At 35.7% G+C, this 14,767-nt stretch overlaps 1 protein-coding gene across 4 annotated transcripts in view; it reads left to right on the top strand.

Annotated features, from left to right (window-relative positions):
- DLC1 (DLC1 Rho GTPase activating protein) overlaps window positions 1-14,767 on the top strand; it is a 212,295-nt gene that overhangs the window by 83,767 nt on the left and 113,761 nt on the right. For 3 of the 4 annotated variants that reach the window (XM_014261642.2, XM_005517699.3, XM_088056210.1), the window contains one exon: window positions 179-212. In XM_014261642.2, the coding sequence (XP_014117117.2) occupies window positions 179-212 (34 nt within the window). Of the gene's footprint in view, window positions 1-5; window positions 43-178; window positions 213-14,767 lie in introns of those variants that run through there. The other variant, XM_014261645.2, reaches the window with a different exon arrangement.

Raw genomic sequence — 14,767 nt, 5'->3', positions numbered from 1 at the left:
GGCACTCAAAGGGAACTCTTTCACTCCAGAGTGCTTAACACGGTGAGACCTCCGTTTTTTCCAGATCTTCTAGACACTCAGAATTTACCGCAAGATTTCATAATGTTTCCCTAATATTGCTGGTATCCCCTAAATAGTCCCTAAACTTTTTTAATAGTGGTATTTTTTTTTCTTTCAGGCTATGCCAGTTATTTCGGAGAAGGAGAAGGCTGGTGAGTAAATATTTACTCATTTTCTCATTTCCTTGTTGTATTTGTTTTTGGAATACAGTGTTACTTAACTAAGTGATAAAAGACAGGCTTCAACTGTGGGCTTTCAAAGGTATAGGATTACAGACCTGACCAATATCTATGTAAAGGCTATTTGTTGTTTCCTAAATAGGGTAACTTCTCTTTCTAAAAAGTAGTCCAGTTTTCTGTGTCATATTAATAAGGATGTTTGAAACTGTCCTACAAAGTTGAATTGCAGCTGCTCCTTACACATCAGTATGCCCATAGCTACTAACTTGTTATTTAGTGTTAACATGTATTATGATTTATTAGATGTCTTAATTAACAAACATGGACACAAATGGGTTTTCTCAAGTCAGCGGAATTTGACTTTTGACTCGGGGTAAACTTTACTGTCTATCTTTAAATACGGCAAGAAATTTCATTTACCTGGAGTATTTCACTGGAGATAATAACATTTGTTTTGGCTAAGTACTTCTAGAGCATTGAAAAATTGTTTTTCTTTTCTTTTCTGTTATATGTGCCCCCTGAACACTATATGTGCTTTTGTGCTGGTATGTGAAATCTATTGTCTGCTAGACACAGTCAAATTGGTATATTCTTGTGATAAGCACTAGGGAACACCCATCAGCACTATCACTCTCGAGAATGTCTGTTGGTTGCTCATCTTTTCATCAATAATTTGCTACTGTACTTTGAATGTAGCTTGAAAAATATCACAAAATATCCAAATGCTACCTGGCATTGAGATTTATGTCTGATTTTTATTGGTGATGTTCTCTTGCATTACCCTGATTCAGATTGTTTCTTTTCTTTTGCTTATTAAAGGAGAGGAATAGGGTAAAAAATGTTTCAGAGAAAATCCGCAGTAACAGTTGGTACTGCAGAAGCTATGGAGCTGTCTGCTCAAGATGTTGCTACTTTAGCTGTTGAAGTTCAGAAATAATTCCAAAACTCTGACCCATATTTAAAAGATTTTTCTTCATAGATTTCACAGGCAGCATTATTTGGTGTTTCTTTTTCTGAGATTGTTCATATTTTGCCACATCTTCTAAATTATGCCAAAACATGCAAACTGATTATGACTGGCCATACGATTTTCAGCTAATTTCAAATAAAACTCAAAGATCTATGCTTACTTCTTTGATGCCAAAACTACCTATAATGTCAGTGTTGGTAATGATATACATACACTTTATAACCTGTGTATATGCATATGAGCCTCTCTCTCTTTTCCTTCTTTTTGGTCAGACTTCTGTGCAATGTTTTCCTGTGGACAGTATTATATTTAATATTACAAATATTTAGTGAAACTTCATGCCACAATGAAGTCAGTTTGCTGACATGCATGTGCACATGAGCACAAGCTAGACTGAGAATGAATATGTGGTTTTCTTTTAATCAATCCTGGATTTAACTCTACAGCTCAGGAGTTCCTGAGGTTATGATGGCTTATTCTGCAATATTAAGAATGCATGAGGGAAATGATTATTAAGATCAGGCCTAATCACTTGGTTCTAGGGGCAGTGAGTGTTATTTTAGTTAAGTGCAATTGGATTTTGATTTAGACAGCCAGATCCCATGCTTTGCAAGGTAACTTTGATCATTGCTGCTTTCACTTCAAAAGAATGATATTACCTATAACTATGAATGACAAAGACATCACTAAGATGTGAAAGCCTTCAACATAATATATTTGCTTGTCTGCTGTAAGAGAACAAAATAAATACTAATTTTGATATTTATTTGGAAATACCAACAATCTAAAGTTTTCTAGTTTATATTATCACAACCAAACTAAAGCGTATCACAAAATATTACAGAACAAAAAGAAGTTGTTTATTTTATTGCTGGCAAAGCTAATAATATCATAGGTAAAGACTGAATGGCATTGTATTACAATTAGATAGAAATGCATTCAAAATTTCTAGTGATTCATCTTTTCTTATTTTGAGAATTTGAACTAATATTCTCTTGTAAGTCCCTCTTTTCTACTTACTACTGTTTGATTCCATCTGGGACTGGAATAAAAAATACAAAAGAGTAGAAAGGCTGTTATTTCAATATTTCTGGTTTAGAAATTTTATATATACAGAAATAAAACCCTGTTTTAACAAGACTTGCTATTCTGTAGACTCCAGACACCTTGATATTTTCAAATGTTTTTCCTGTAGGGAATCAAACATTTAGATCCTTAAATGGGCTAAGCTGCCTAAGCAGCTTAGATAGATGTTCACACATTACTGATTATGTTTATAGGATTTTTAATCATTGAAATTAAATATTTTTTTCAATTTTATGTATTTTCCAACATGCAGTAAATTTTGACATCAAACACAAACTCCATAAGATGCAGTACTTATTAAAAATAAAAAAAAAGTACCACTTTTAGATTTGGAGAAAAGCCAAACATCTGAAAACATTGTTGCTTTTGTCAATTAATGTGTCAAGAGTTGCATAACAAATTTATTTTTTTTTTAATAGTGGAAAGCACAGTAAAACATGCAATTGCAAAGTGCCTGTGGCAAAAATCTATAAATGATCAGTATATTGAGCAGAACATTGGTCGTGCCTAAACATGTACACCATTGCTTCCACTTGTGTGAATTAGGGCATTGCAAATGATGTACAGTGGCATCAGCTGTTTCTGAGTAATGCATTTTTAAGAAGTTACAATATTGTTGACATTTCTGGCAATGTTGAAAAAAATCTTTCAAAATATTATTTTGAGGTAGAAGTTAAGATCAAGCAGTATGCGCAGTCAGAGAAAATGGTGGCTCAAGCCAAGAGATGATTCAGGACTAGTAATGTAGGCATGTACATTGAGAATGCAAGCCAAAAACCAGATTCAAAAAACTATTTTTCAGATTCATCTGTTTTTCTTTTGAGTAAATTACATATTTGTATGCCTTTACTTACCTTGATGACTGTTGTGATTTATATTCTCAAATTCTGTCCAAAAAACTATGAAGAAATTTGGAGGATGGAGAATTTAGCACACCTATCAATAATGGAGGTGTCTGTGTCAGAGTTTGTAGTGTTGACTCCATTTATAGTCTAAAAATAATCAGCATCTGAACCTTTGGTTCACATGACTGAATATCAGCATCTGTTTTACTGATGTGAATCACATCTGAGACTTCATGAATGGTATTGGTTAACCCTCCATTAACTGTAGACTCAGGATGGCTCTTGACACAGATACCAATATTCAGTACAATGAATCCACTGTGAGCTTCCTAATTCAGGGCAAACTTCTGTTTCTGGAGCAGTGTTCCCAAAACAAAGGTGAAATGACTTTAAGCCAATATTAAAATTATTGCTTAAGTCTCTTTGTGTACCTGCTTTGCGGTTTCCCAATTTATCCTCAAATATTTGTAGGGAATAGTGAACTATGTGACTTAGAAGCATTGCTATGATAGAGCCAGTGAGAGAGGTAGAGAAAATATCCACATCTGGTTAGACTAGCACAGCTTATTTCTCTTGAGGTGATGGAACTATGTGCTATCAATAAACAGGGCAGAAGGTTTAGTCTAGCCCTAAACAAATTTTAAATAAATATTAACACCATTGGTCCATGATGTTCAGCATTATAATAAATAATTTTTTTCTTGAGCATACATTTAGAATATTTGCTGCTCTAAAAGGAAAGAAAGTTCTTTTAAGTGAGAATAGCAATTGGATGTGCTTTTGAGTTTTTATTATTCTATCAAAATATTCCCTTATGCTTTAAAAATATACTGTGGGAAAAGTGCACAGCCTCTTTGGGTAAATTTCAGTATTCTCTCTAACTAGTAGGTTAGAAAGATCTACTTCAGAAGAAATAAAAGTGTCAGACTCATATGTAGAAGTGGAGATTTGCTAGCCCATTTCTCATCTGTGTTTTGATGATCAGCAAGCCAACAAGAGGATAAAATAATGAAGCACAGTAAAAAAATAGCAGCATCAGTGGATCTCTGGCCAGCATACAGTGTTTGAAAGCTCCCCAGTTTTGTCAGTATTACAATATGGGCCTAGCAGTGAACAACTCTTTTTTTTCCCTGCATCTAATCTAGATTTCTGGCAAAGACACTTTAATAAAGTACAGGTTCTATTCTCCTTGGGTGCTAATTTTCCTGGTTGTCTTTCGATTCAGAAGGAAGGCAAAGAGACGATTGAAGAGACCTTAATGGCAGGGTTTTTCCTCTCACAGGCGCTAATTGTCAGTGTCAGGCAGCAGAGGACACTTGGTGCTCAGCCCCATGGTGAGATGAGCTGCAGAACAGGAGGTGATGGAGTGATGACAAGGTGGGTCAGGCTGCCTGTGAGAACTCACAGCAGGAGGACCTGGAAAATCCAGTGCAACAGGTTCACTGTCATATAACAAGGCACATAAAAGCCCAACTGCTCAGTTCATTAGGTAGAGGTCTTTTCATTCCATTTAACTTAACCGCAGCTCTTATCAAAGAGGAAAAAAATACAATCTTCACTAGATTTGACAAATATATTCTAGATCCAGAGAAAGCAATTCTTTCTATGAGCAGCATATATGGATGCCCTGTTTTCATAAAGTCATTAAGAGCTCATGCATATATATATATGTTGTTTTGAACCTAGAGCAAACATTTAAAAATTCAATTTGGCTACAAGATATCAATTTCCACATAAACTGGAGAGAAATACAAGGTAATTGGCACAGTTACTAGTTTTCTGGCTGCCTTACAATAACTCTAGCCAGTATCGTAGAATAAACTGGGCAAAATGAATTAGCGATTGTTCCATTTAGCAAATGTTTTATCTGATTTTAGTAGAAGTCTTACTAGAGTTTTTCTGAGACCTTAGTATGAAGTACTAATTTCTAGTTAGATAATCCTTCTTTATTGTCAGTGTTGCAAGAGTTATAAAATTTGGTGTTTGTTTTCTAAATAACAGTGTCAGGTGAGCACTCATACAATCTGTCATACTGGAAAACAGTTAGAGAACCTCTGCCAGAAAATGCATGGATGGCTGCCAAGCACCAATAGATGTTAATAGATATATTTATATCCACTGCTATTCATTCCATTACTAGAAAAAATGGTGATGCCAATAGATACTGAAAGCTGACCCTTCATGCTAAGATTCCTAATCATTTTTGGTTGTTTGGTTTTCTTTATTTTTGTTTATATGCCATAAAATAGCTGATGTCAGGATTTTTGGTATTTGATTTTTAGTGGCTTATTAACCACACACTACTGTAGTTGTTCTTCTGAATAAATTACTTCACTTTTAAAATTCACACCATATTTACTGTAGGCATGTGGATATAAACACGCAAACTTTAAAATCCGCATAGCACTGTGTGAAGCCAAAGGTGCTGTTGCCATTTTATGTTTTGGAGGAAACAGGAGGCCTTAGGACTGCAGCTTTCATATAAAAGTCCCTTTTAAACCATGCTAAATGCATTAGAAGCAGAATGATGCTTAGAACTCCTCATGATTGCCTCTAGTGTATTCCCTTTGCTAGTCTTAAAGAGTGAGTGGTAGGGCCAGGTAGTGTCAATGTGTTCTGAGGGGAGCCCGCAAAAAGAAAGCCGTGTACCGCTGGAGAAGGACACAAAAGTTCAGGTACCAGCCTGGACAGGAAAACAGATGTTTTATGCAAAGCTAAAACAATTTCCATTAAAAAAGTTTTATAATGACTAAATACATCTGCGGCATCTGGGGACTAGCAGAACCTGTTGTGCATATAATTCCTTAGTCAGCTTCTATTTTCTTTCTCCACCTGCTTTGTGGAGAAAATATGGGCCATTAGTATGGACCTGCATTTACATTTTTGGAAGAGCTTCTTAAATCAAAATATGCTGCTGTTAACTTCAAAGGAGTTTAATTTTGTCCATATTTTTTAATATAACCTCATTTATTCACATCTTTGAATGCTTAGATAAAGAGGCCTAACTGAATTATTTCAGATTAATAACAAGGATAGGTCATTATTTTTACGTTGTATTATACATACATATACTTTATCATACACTTCAGGGTTTTTTTAGTTGTAATATCTTTCTAGACTCCTTGATGATTTCGTTAATTGTGGAAACAACTTTAAATATTTCTTTGATAAATATTCAAATGTAATTTTTTAATTTGAGAGGAGATAAGCAGTGCCCAAGTGCCTTATATTCCTGTGGTGAGCAATCAAATTTTGATTTCTCTGCCAGTTTAATGTCTTTTCTTAAGTACTAAAATTACCTTGTTCAAATCAAGATAGTTCCCTGATAGGAATAAAACTTTATATAATACCAGCTGAGTGCTTACTGCTCCAAGCCATCACACTAAATCTTTCAAACCAATGTGTTTCTAAGGCAACACGTGCTTTCCTATTTAAGGCAAGTTGTTTTTATCACAGAAATTGTGTGATTATAAAAAAAAACAAACAGTAGCATTGAATTATTTTAAAGATATTTGATATTAATATTATTTCATCACAGATGGATAAATTGTAAGAACATATAACAGACTTCATTACCTATTGGTGAAATACAGTTAAACAAAGAATTATTCTCATCAAGGAGACCTTTGGAGATATTTTTTTCCTCCAACTTTCTGTTCAAGCAGGCCAGCCCTGAGTTCAGACACGACTGCTCAAGTCTTTGTCCAGGCCAATTTTGAAAACTTCCAAGAACAGAGCCCGTGCAACCTCTGTAGGCTACATCCTCCACTGCTGTCTTGGCTCCACAGAGGAGACATTTTCCTGATGTCCAACCTGATCCTTTCTGGTTTCAGCTTATGCCTTTTGTCTCTTCTGTTGTCATCCTCACATGCACAACAGGAGGAGCCCAGCTCCACCTGCTTGTTGCCCTACTGTGAAGTCTTGGGGAGCTGCTGGTAGGACCCCAAAAGCCATCTCTGCAGGCTGAACAAGTCCTGCAGCCGCAGCTCACAGGCCAAGTGATCCAGACCCTGGCCCACTTGGTGGCATTCCCCTGCACGTCCCTTTGATTGATGTCTTTCTTGTAGTGGGAGGATCCTGAAACTGGACTCACCCTTGCAGACGTGGTCTCACAAGCACTGCCTAGAGAGGGACAATCCCTTCCCTCCACCTACAGGCCATGCTTTTATTGATCCATCCCAGGCTGCTGCCAGCTCATTTTGCTGCCAGGGCATGCTGCTGGCTCATGTGCAGCTCACTGTCTGCCAGCACCCCAGGGCCTTTTCCATAGAGCTGCTCTCCAGCTAGTTTTATAATTTATTTACCCACCTTTACAGACTATAAAATCCCGACTTCTGAGCAAAAATATTGTGGAAATTGTGTTCTTTGTTGTCAAAACAGAAAATAGAGCAGGAGACCTACAAATTTGTTACTTTCAGCCAATTCAATTCTGTATTACATTATAAGTAATTACAATATGTTCAGATTTTAGAACACCACCAAACAGACTGTAAACTGGCACTCAGTATATTCTGGCTAGTGTCATATAATTAATTTTAATCAAGTGGCTTCTGAGTATAAAGTTAGGTATCAGTTACACAGTGACTTGGTAGCATTTATATTACCCAGGCCACATTGTAGTCTCATTCTGAATTGGACATCAGAAACATTCTAAAAGACATAGTCCCTGCCTAAAAATAGCTTTTAAATCAAATCAGACATGATCAAGTTCTTTCTTTCCTTTTCTGGTTATGACAAGAGTAAAAGAGAATGGTGATAACCAATTAATCAAGTTATTTCTAGGATAATTTTCTTCAGACTGAGTTCATGACAAAGACATGTGTTGATTAAAACGAAATATAAACTAATTCACTTGGTCCTAACTGATACTGACATGCAGTCATTAGGTCATGGTTTCCAAAGTAATGATGTGACTGTTGATTTGGAAGAGAGGTGATGGTCTTTTTCAGTGTCCAGAAACAGAGGCAACTTCTGAAAAGCTGAAGTGCCTATAGCCAAATTTTAAAATTAGCTTTTGACTACATTTTGATAGTGATTTAGGTACCTGAATTTAAAAAATAAGCTCACTGTGACACCTGCTAATTTTGCACCATTTCCCTGTCAAGGTTACTTCTGGGCAGTAAAGCCTGCACATGGCACAAAATTATGATGATACCTAGACAATTCTGAAAAATTTAAGATGCTCTTCTCTGCTTCTTTGGGTTCCTAGATAACATTCAAAACATCTGGAATATATTATGTTTCTCTGTTCAAATTTAAAAATAGGGCTTGAGCTGCTGAAATGTTTCAGCAGTTGTTGAAGATGAACCAAAAAGAACTTGAACATTTTTAAACCATGCTTAATATGAACAGCTTAGAATACTTAATTTTAAGTATGGCAAGATAACCTCTTTTTGCATCTGTTAAAACAGAAGGGTAAGAAGTGGTTTCAGTCCCAAATCACTAGAACATGAACTTGTTTTTTGCTGCTTATACATTTGAGGTACTTACATGCTCACTTTAATAATAACTTTTAATAAAACTTTTAATAAAACTTTTTTTAATAATAACTTTTAATAAAAAGTTACTATTCAGAAATTCTTAGGGAAAAGAGAGAGGTCTTTGATGTTTGATGAGAAGACATGATTATTTATCTGTGATTCTGTGAGATGATTATTTACATTTCTCTAAGGACATTCTGAAAACGCAGGTGAGAGACAACCAAAATCACACTTTGCATTAGGCACACCTGGAGGCAAAGTGTCTTCCTGGTGCAGAACTGTTCTTGGCAGGACAATGATAGATCTGGAGGTAACTGCAGTGTCACAGGTGGCTCAAACTGGTTTTGGGGTTGTTTTTTCCTTTATGGAAATGTCAGCCTGTGCTCTGTATGTTTTCTGCTATGGCAAGTCATGTTTGAGAGAATTGTGGCTTCTTCTCATAATGTGTTCAGCCTAAGAAACTAGACCTTTAATTGTCTATAAACTGAAAGATGCCAACTACACTGAAAAAAAAGTATTTTTCATCATCCTGAAGATTTTAAATAGCTTGTGGTATCTAGTCATCAAGTTTAACCATTTTTTCAACTCTTATCACCAAATACTCTTGTAAAATTAGATTGCTTTTGCACATATCAGGAAATGGCAATGGAATCAAATGCTGATTCTCTAACATGTGGTAAATGCTCATGATCTTTAAAATGCACCACTGTACAATTCTTATATGCAAAGTCAGTCACTTGCCTCATGCTTTATTACCTCTGTCAATCTATCTCTGTGTTAATTTTGACTGTTACTGAATTTCCTCTTCATGACATTTTAGGAAATAACCAGATAACTTGGTTGCTTAATTTATAAGTATTAGAAATAAAGACGTAACTGAAAAAAAGTTTATTGATGGAAAAAACTGCCAAATTATTTTTAAACTATAAATCTGTAGATAACCTTTCTAGTCACATGAGTTTGGACTAAGCTTGGAAGTAAAAATTTGCTACATCCCAGTCTAAAATGATTTCTCTAAAAGTTTCTCCATGCAACTATTCTCTTTAATTCACTTATTAATTAATTCACATCCCAGTCTATTCTGGATTGAGTTGCACTTGCTGCTGTATGTTGGCATAAAAGAAGAGGAAATATTTGGTAACCAATTTCAGAGTGTTAGCCAGGTATATCACATCTCAGTCTGTCTATGAGCAGAATTCAAAGGCAAAGAGGAAACTAATCATGAATTATAATACATATTAAAATACTTGAAATTAGAGAAGAGCAGTTGAAATATCTCTTAAAAGGCAAGAAAAAGAATTAAATAAACCACAACATCCTTTAGGCAGGTGTCTAATTTACAGTGTTATCCTGGAATGTGTTTTCATATTGCAAGAAAAACAAAGACAGACTTCAGTCAAGGATTCATCTGTGGATGGGTAAACACAGAGTACTGTTTACAGAACAACCCATCCATACACAAGAAAGATTTTTCTTATGTAGTTATCACGGGAGCCTCTCAAAACAGGGATGAAACTACAGAATGCTCAGAGAATGCCAAGGCTTTGCTTTGGTGGTATAGCACACACTAACTCTTCAAGCGGGAAAACATTTCTTGTGTCGGCACAAGTCTCAGATCCACATTTGTAACTCATATACCTGGTCTGGTACAACTTTAGCATGTGTATCAGGTTAATCAATTTTATCAGGTATAAATTCATCATTTTCAGCGAATTTGGAAAATGAAAACTATATAGTTTTCTTAAAATTTCCTTCCCTTTTTTAGATCTCAGACTAGTGCCTTTTATACAGACTGCCCTTAGGATTTAAGTCTGGCCCTGTGTCTTGGACCATGGATCCTGCCTAGCATTTGTAGGAAAAATGTATTTTAGCAGCCATTCAATGAGCTGTTGCAGGATCAGACAATAACAATGGATTATGGAGGACACTGTTCCTGGCAAACTACTTAGAGTAGGGTTTTCCTCTCCTGGCTTGGAAGTGGTACTGGCTTTTTCAGTCACTGATTTAATACCTGCCACTCCTTTCAACAGTTTGTTTTTGCACCTCATCTTTTTTGTCTCCCAGTAAAATAGCTGTCCATGTTTGATCACTCTGTGTTGATAAACATTTGACTTTTATGTGCTTGTCTTTTCCTGTAAAAGAATGAGAGGACATCAAATAGAGGTGGCAGATTCGAAACAAACAGGGGGAAGTAATCTAGAACTGAGCTGTGGAGCTCCTCATCTCAGCAGATTACAGATGCTAAAGTTGTACACAGCTTTAGAAAAAGACTAGACAAACTAGTAACAGAGAAATTAATTAGTATAACCCTTTCTTCAATAAAATTAATAAAAATTTTTACCAATTACTTTTGCAGGACTTACCCAAATCATAACCCTCTATATAATCAAAGCTTGCCTAGAATGCCTAATTACTAATGCAATGCATCCTCTAAATATTGAGTTCAATTTTAATGGGTCAAAACTGGTATTTTGTGGTAAAAGTATACTGAATATTCAGTCCTAATATGTACACTGAATATACTTTTATTGCATGGGTGTTTATTTTCTTTTTTAAGAGGCCTGGTTTCCCCTCAGGAAACAGTACCAATTATCCATCATCAAATTAAGAATCTTATATATTTTATACAGCAACAGCAAAAGATGTCTACATGTTAGGAAACCTTCTATCAAAAGCTAGAGAGATCTTAAAATTTGCAGAAAACCAATCAATGTTCAGAATAAACTAAGTCAATGCAATTCCTCAGCTTAATAAATAGCAAAGAGAAAAAATATGTGTATCTCATAAGAATATAAAAACACAAAATAACCAAATAACATACTAAAAACTGTAAAGATATATATATATTACAGTTGTAATCAAAACTTGGCATCATTTTGTCTTTAATAAGGAAATGGACATTGGAAATCTTACCAAGAAAGTTTCCAATCTAAGAAGTTGCTACATGTATTAACTTTTGCAATACATTTCAAAGGCATTTCCAGAGAGGCAATGTTTGCCACATTAGACAAACTAAGACAAATAAGAAACAGACATCTTTTCATAAAGCAAATCTAGATAAAAATCTTCAGCAAAGCAAATTGCATTTATTTATATTAAAATACTGAGAGATAAGAAATGAGCCATGCTTTTTTTCTTTTTCCCCAAAAATAGTCATTATAGCTTAAGTAAGTTAAGCTAACTCTACTGATCCATAGAAAAAATTCCACATCTGGAAAATCTTTGCTGCATCTGTGTTAGTGTTTCATGCTTTTTGGTGCTTTGTTCACCAGTTCCCATGACTCTGACTTAAACCTCTCCCTTATTTTCTTAAGAGCATTCCAATTCACCTAAAGATATAGTGATCATTTAATTTCCTGAGATATATTATTTAAGATTCCCTACCTGTTTCCCTAAACAAAGCAAAATAAATACTAAAAAATAAAGTAACTTTAAATTAAAAGACAATGAATCTTTGTAGCATGTCGCAGTATGGACATTTATTTTAATAGATTGAAGTGAGATCAAGAATTGTAATTATCAAAGATAACAGATAAGTAAATATTTTGTTATTGTAGACTTCAATCTGTTTTTAGCAAATAGAAATAAATTTAGACACACACCAGCACCAAAATCCCCTATTTGCCATGAACCATTCGCAAGCAGCAAGCAATCTTCAGATTAAAATCTGAATTAATTACTGGCCAAATGCACACAGTGCGGACAACCAGAAAATAACTGCCTCCTGGACTCCCTTCTTGTTTCCTATATAGTGCTACACAATCATTTGCAAGTACTCCTTGCCCCTCTATTTAGAAATCCAAGACATAGATTTAGAAATATAATTATGACAGAAACAAAGTAGCACAACCAAAGTACTTCCAAAGCTGAGATTTTTTTTCTCTCTTAAAGGAGCTGTGGGCTGAATGACAAAGGTTTGTTTCATATGTATTGTCAGAAGAAGGTAGGGGCTAAATAACCAAATAATTTGGAGTGCACACATCCAGCAATCAGTCACTAAGGTTTAAAGGGCACCTGTTTCAAGAACACAATTACACAGCAGCATCTGAAAAATTAAATTAAACAAGACAAGGACTCAAGAACTGGCATAGAGTTACCCCAGCTCTTTAGTTATTATGCTTCCTGCTCTAGTTACGGCCCATGATATCTAACAGTTTTCTAGAAAAGACCCACGAATGCTTGGAGGATAAGATCCTGGAAGTGTTTGGAACCAGCAGTGGTAGGAGATTCACTCTTACTGTCATTGAGCGGTCTTGATGAAAAACATCGAAGAGATTAATTCATTCTGAAATCCTTTGTCTACCAAGACTTCTCCAGGTTTACTCCTTGCTTAGAGGATTCAAATAAGAATTTATGAGCAAATCCTCCTCTCAGTGGAAAGATCTTTAGCCTCTTGTAATGCATGTGAAATACACCTCAGTGAGATTCTAGCATGAGAATTTGAACCACAGCTTTCGACTATATCTTCTCTCCACTTTCCCTCCTTCTGACAAACTATCTTCAAGGTTTATATGTTTGAACTTTTACTGCAAAGGAGATTTAGGAAATTAATTTTTTTTGTTTATAGACAACTGGATTTGATAACCACACTTTTGCCTTTTAACTAATTACCTAACATGCAACAGTTACTAGTTCAGGAGGGGAAAAAAAGAAAAAACAGTGAGCCAGAAAATCAACTATACTGTTGCCCTGTATAGCAACTCTAGTTGCTATACAGCAAAAAGTAGCTGAAAAGTGGGTCAGAAATTACTTTCAGCCACTTCCCAAATGGCAGGGCAGGGTAATCCCTGGCATAACTGTAGAGAAAGGTGTGGCTGAATGTGCACTGGCAGGCATTAGCAGCTGTCCCAGATTATGCTCCCTGTAGAGCAGCTTTTTGTAGCAGAGATTGCTGCTCCAACACTCCCCCTCCTCCGAGGCAAACCTGTGCAATGGGCAGTCCTGCTGAGCCCTGCTTAGCGCTTGTTGCTCATCCATCACTCCCAAACCATGCTGAGTTACTAGAAGGGGTAAGTGGAAGTCACTGTAGCCCTAATTATAGCCTGCATGCAAATTGTTATCCGCATGAATGCTCACTCTATCAGCAACCTAACAACAAGTTGATGGAACTTGAGAAAGCCAAACGTGTGTGACAGAGAATAAAGACAATCAGGTACGGGGCTCCACATTAATTCAGTAGAAAACCACCCCACTTTTAACATCCCGACCCTATCAGCACTGAGTAAGCATTGCCTCACCAATGTCCTCACACAACAGGAGTCAGAATGGAATTTGCTTTTATTCCTAATGGACCTTTGAACAGCAGATCTCACTGATAAGAAGCAGATTTCACTGATTCAGTCAAGTGACTGTCAAGTGAACTCACAAGCATATTGCTTTCTTGAGCCTGCAGCAATTAGACACTCACCCATTCACAGAACAGTCCTTAAAGAAACAGGAAAAGTGTGCTGTGTTCTCTGGTTTATGCTATAAATAGTAAAAATATTTTACTTTGTTAATATTATTATTTTACCAAGCAAGTTACCTTGATCAAGAAAAAGCTAATTCATATTCCCAGACATTAGAAATACCCCTAAGTCAATACAGAGACCATCAGCTGATCCTATATAACTGTAACTGAGGGATAAAATAATTTCAGAGGAACTCTTATCACCAAACTGAAATTTAAAAGCTACCAAAATTTAAATAAAGATTTATTCCTGAAGAGCATCCAAATAGATTATGGTAAGAAAATCAAAAAGCATATTTCTGCTCCTCAATGATGTTAGAAAATAGGTATACCATTATGATTAAACTACCATCATTACTGTAATACCTGATTATCCTTAAGTGATTCTGAAAATGCAATACAGTGTTTTTACTTTCCTACTTTGCCTGCCCTGGATCTATTGAGAGAACCACAGTGCCTAACTTGCAGTCCAAAATCAGTAAATCCTTTCACATCTAACCCTGAAAGGACGCACACTACTCTGTAGCTTAGGCTGCAGTGCTTCATGTTGAGGGCAGTATTAATTCACGAAGGAATATGCTAAACCTTGTAGGTGACTGATTCCTTTTTATTGAGACTTGGTTACATTGCACCCTTCTAATTTATTCTGGATGTTTTGGGACTTTTTGGATTTAACATCCATATGAATTTCATAAAAA

Source organism: Pseudopodoces humilis, chromosome 6 (assembly GCF_049639895.1).
Source record: "Pseudopodoces humilis isolate 2021_Gansu_Grassland_sample_001 chromosome 6, ASM4963989v1, whole genome shotgun sequence".
NCBI lineage: Eukaryota > Metazoa > Chordata > Aves > Passeriformes > Paridae > Pseudopodoces > Pseudopodoces humilis.
Note: the sequence above shows the minus strand (reverse complement) of the source record. Positions and strands in the feature narration are given on the sequence as shown.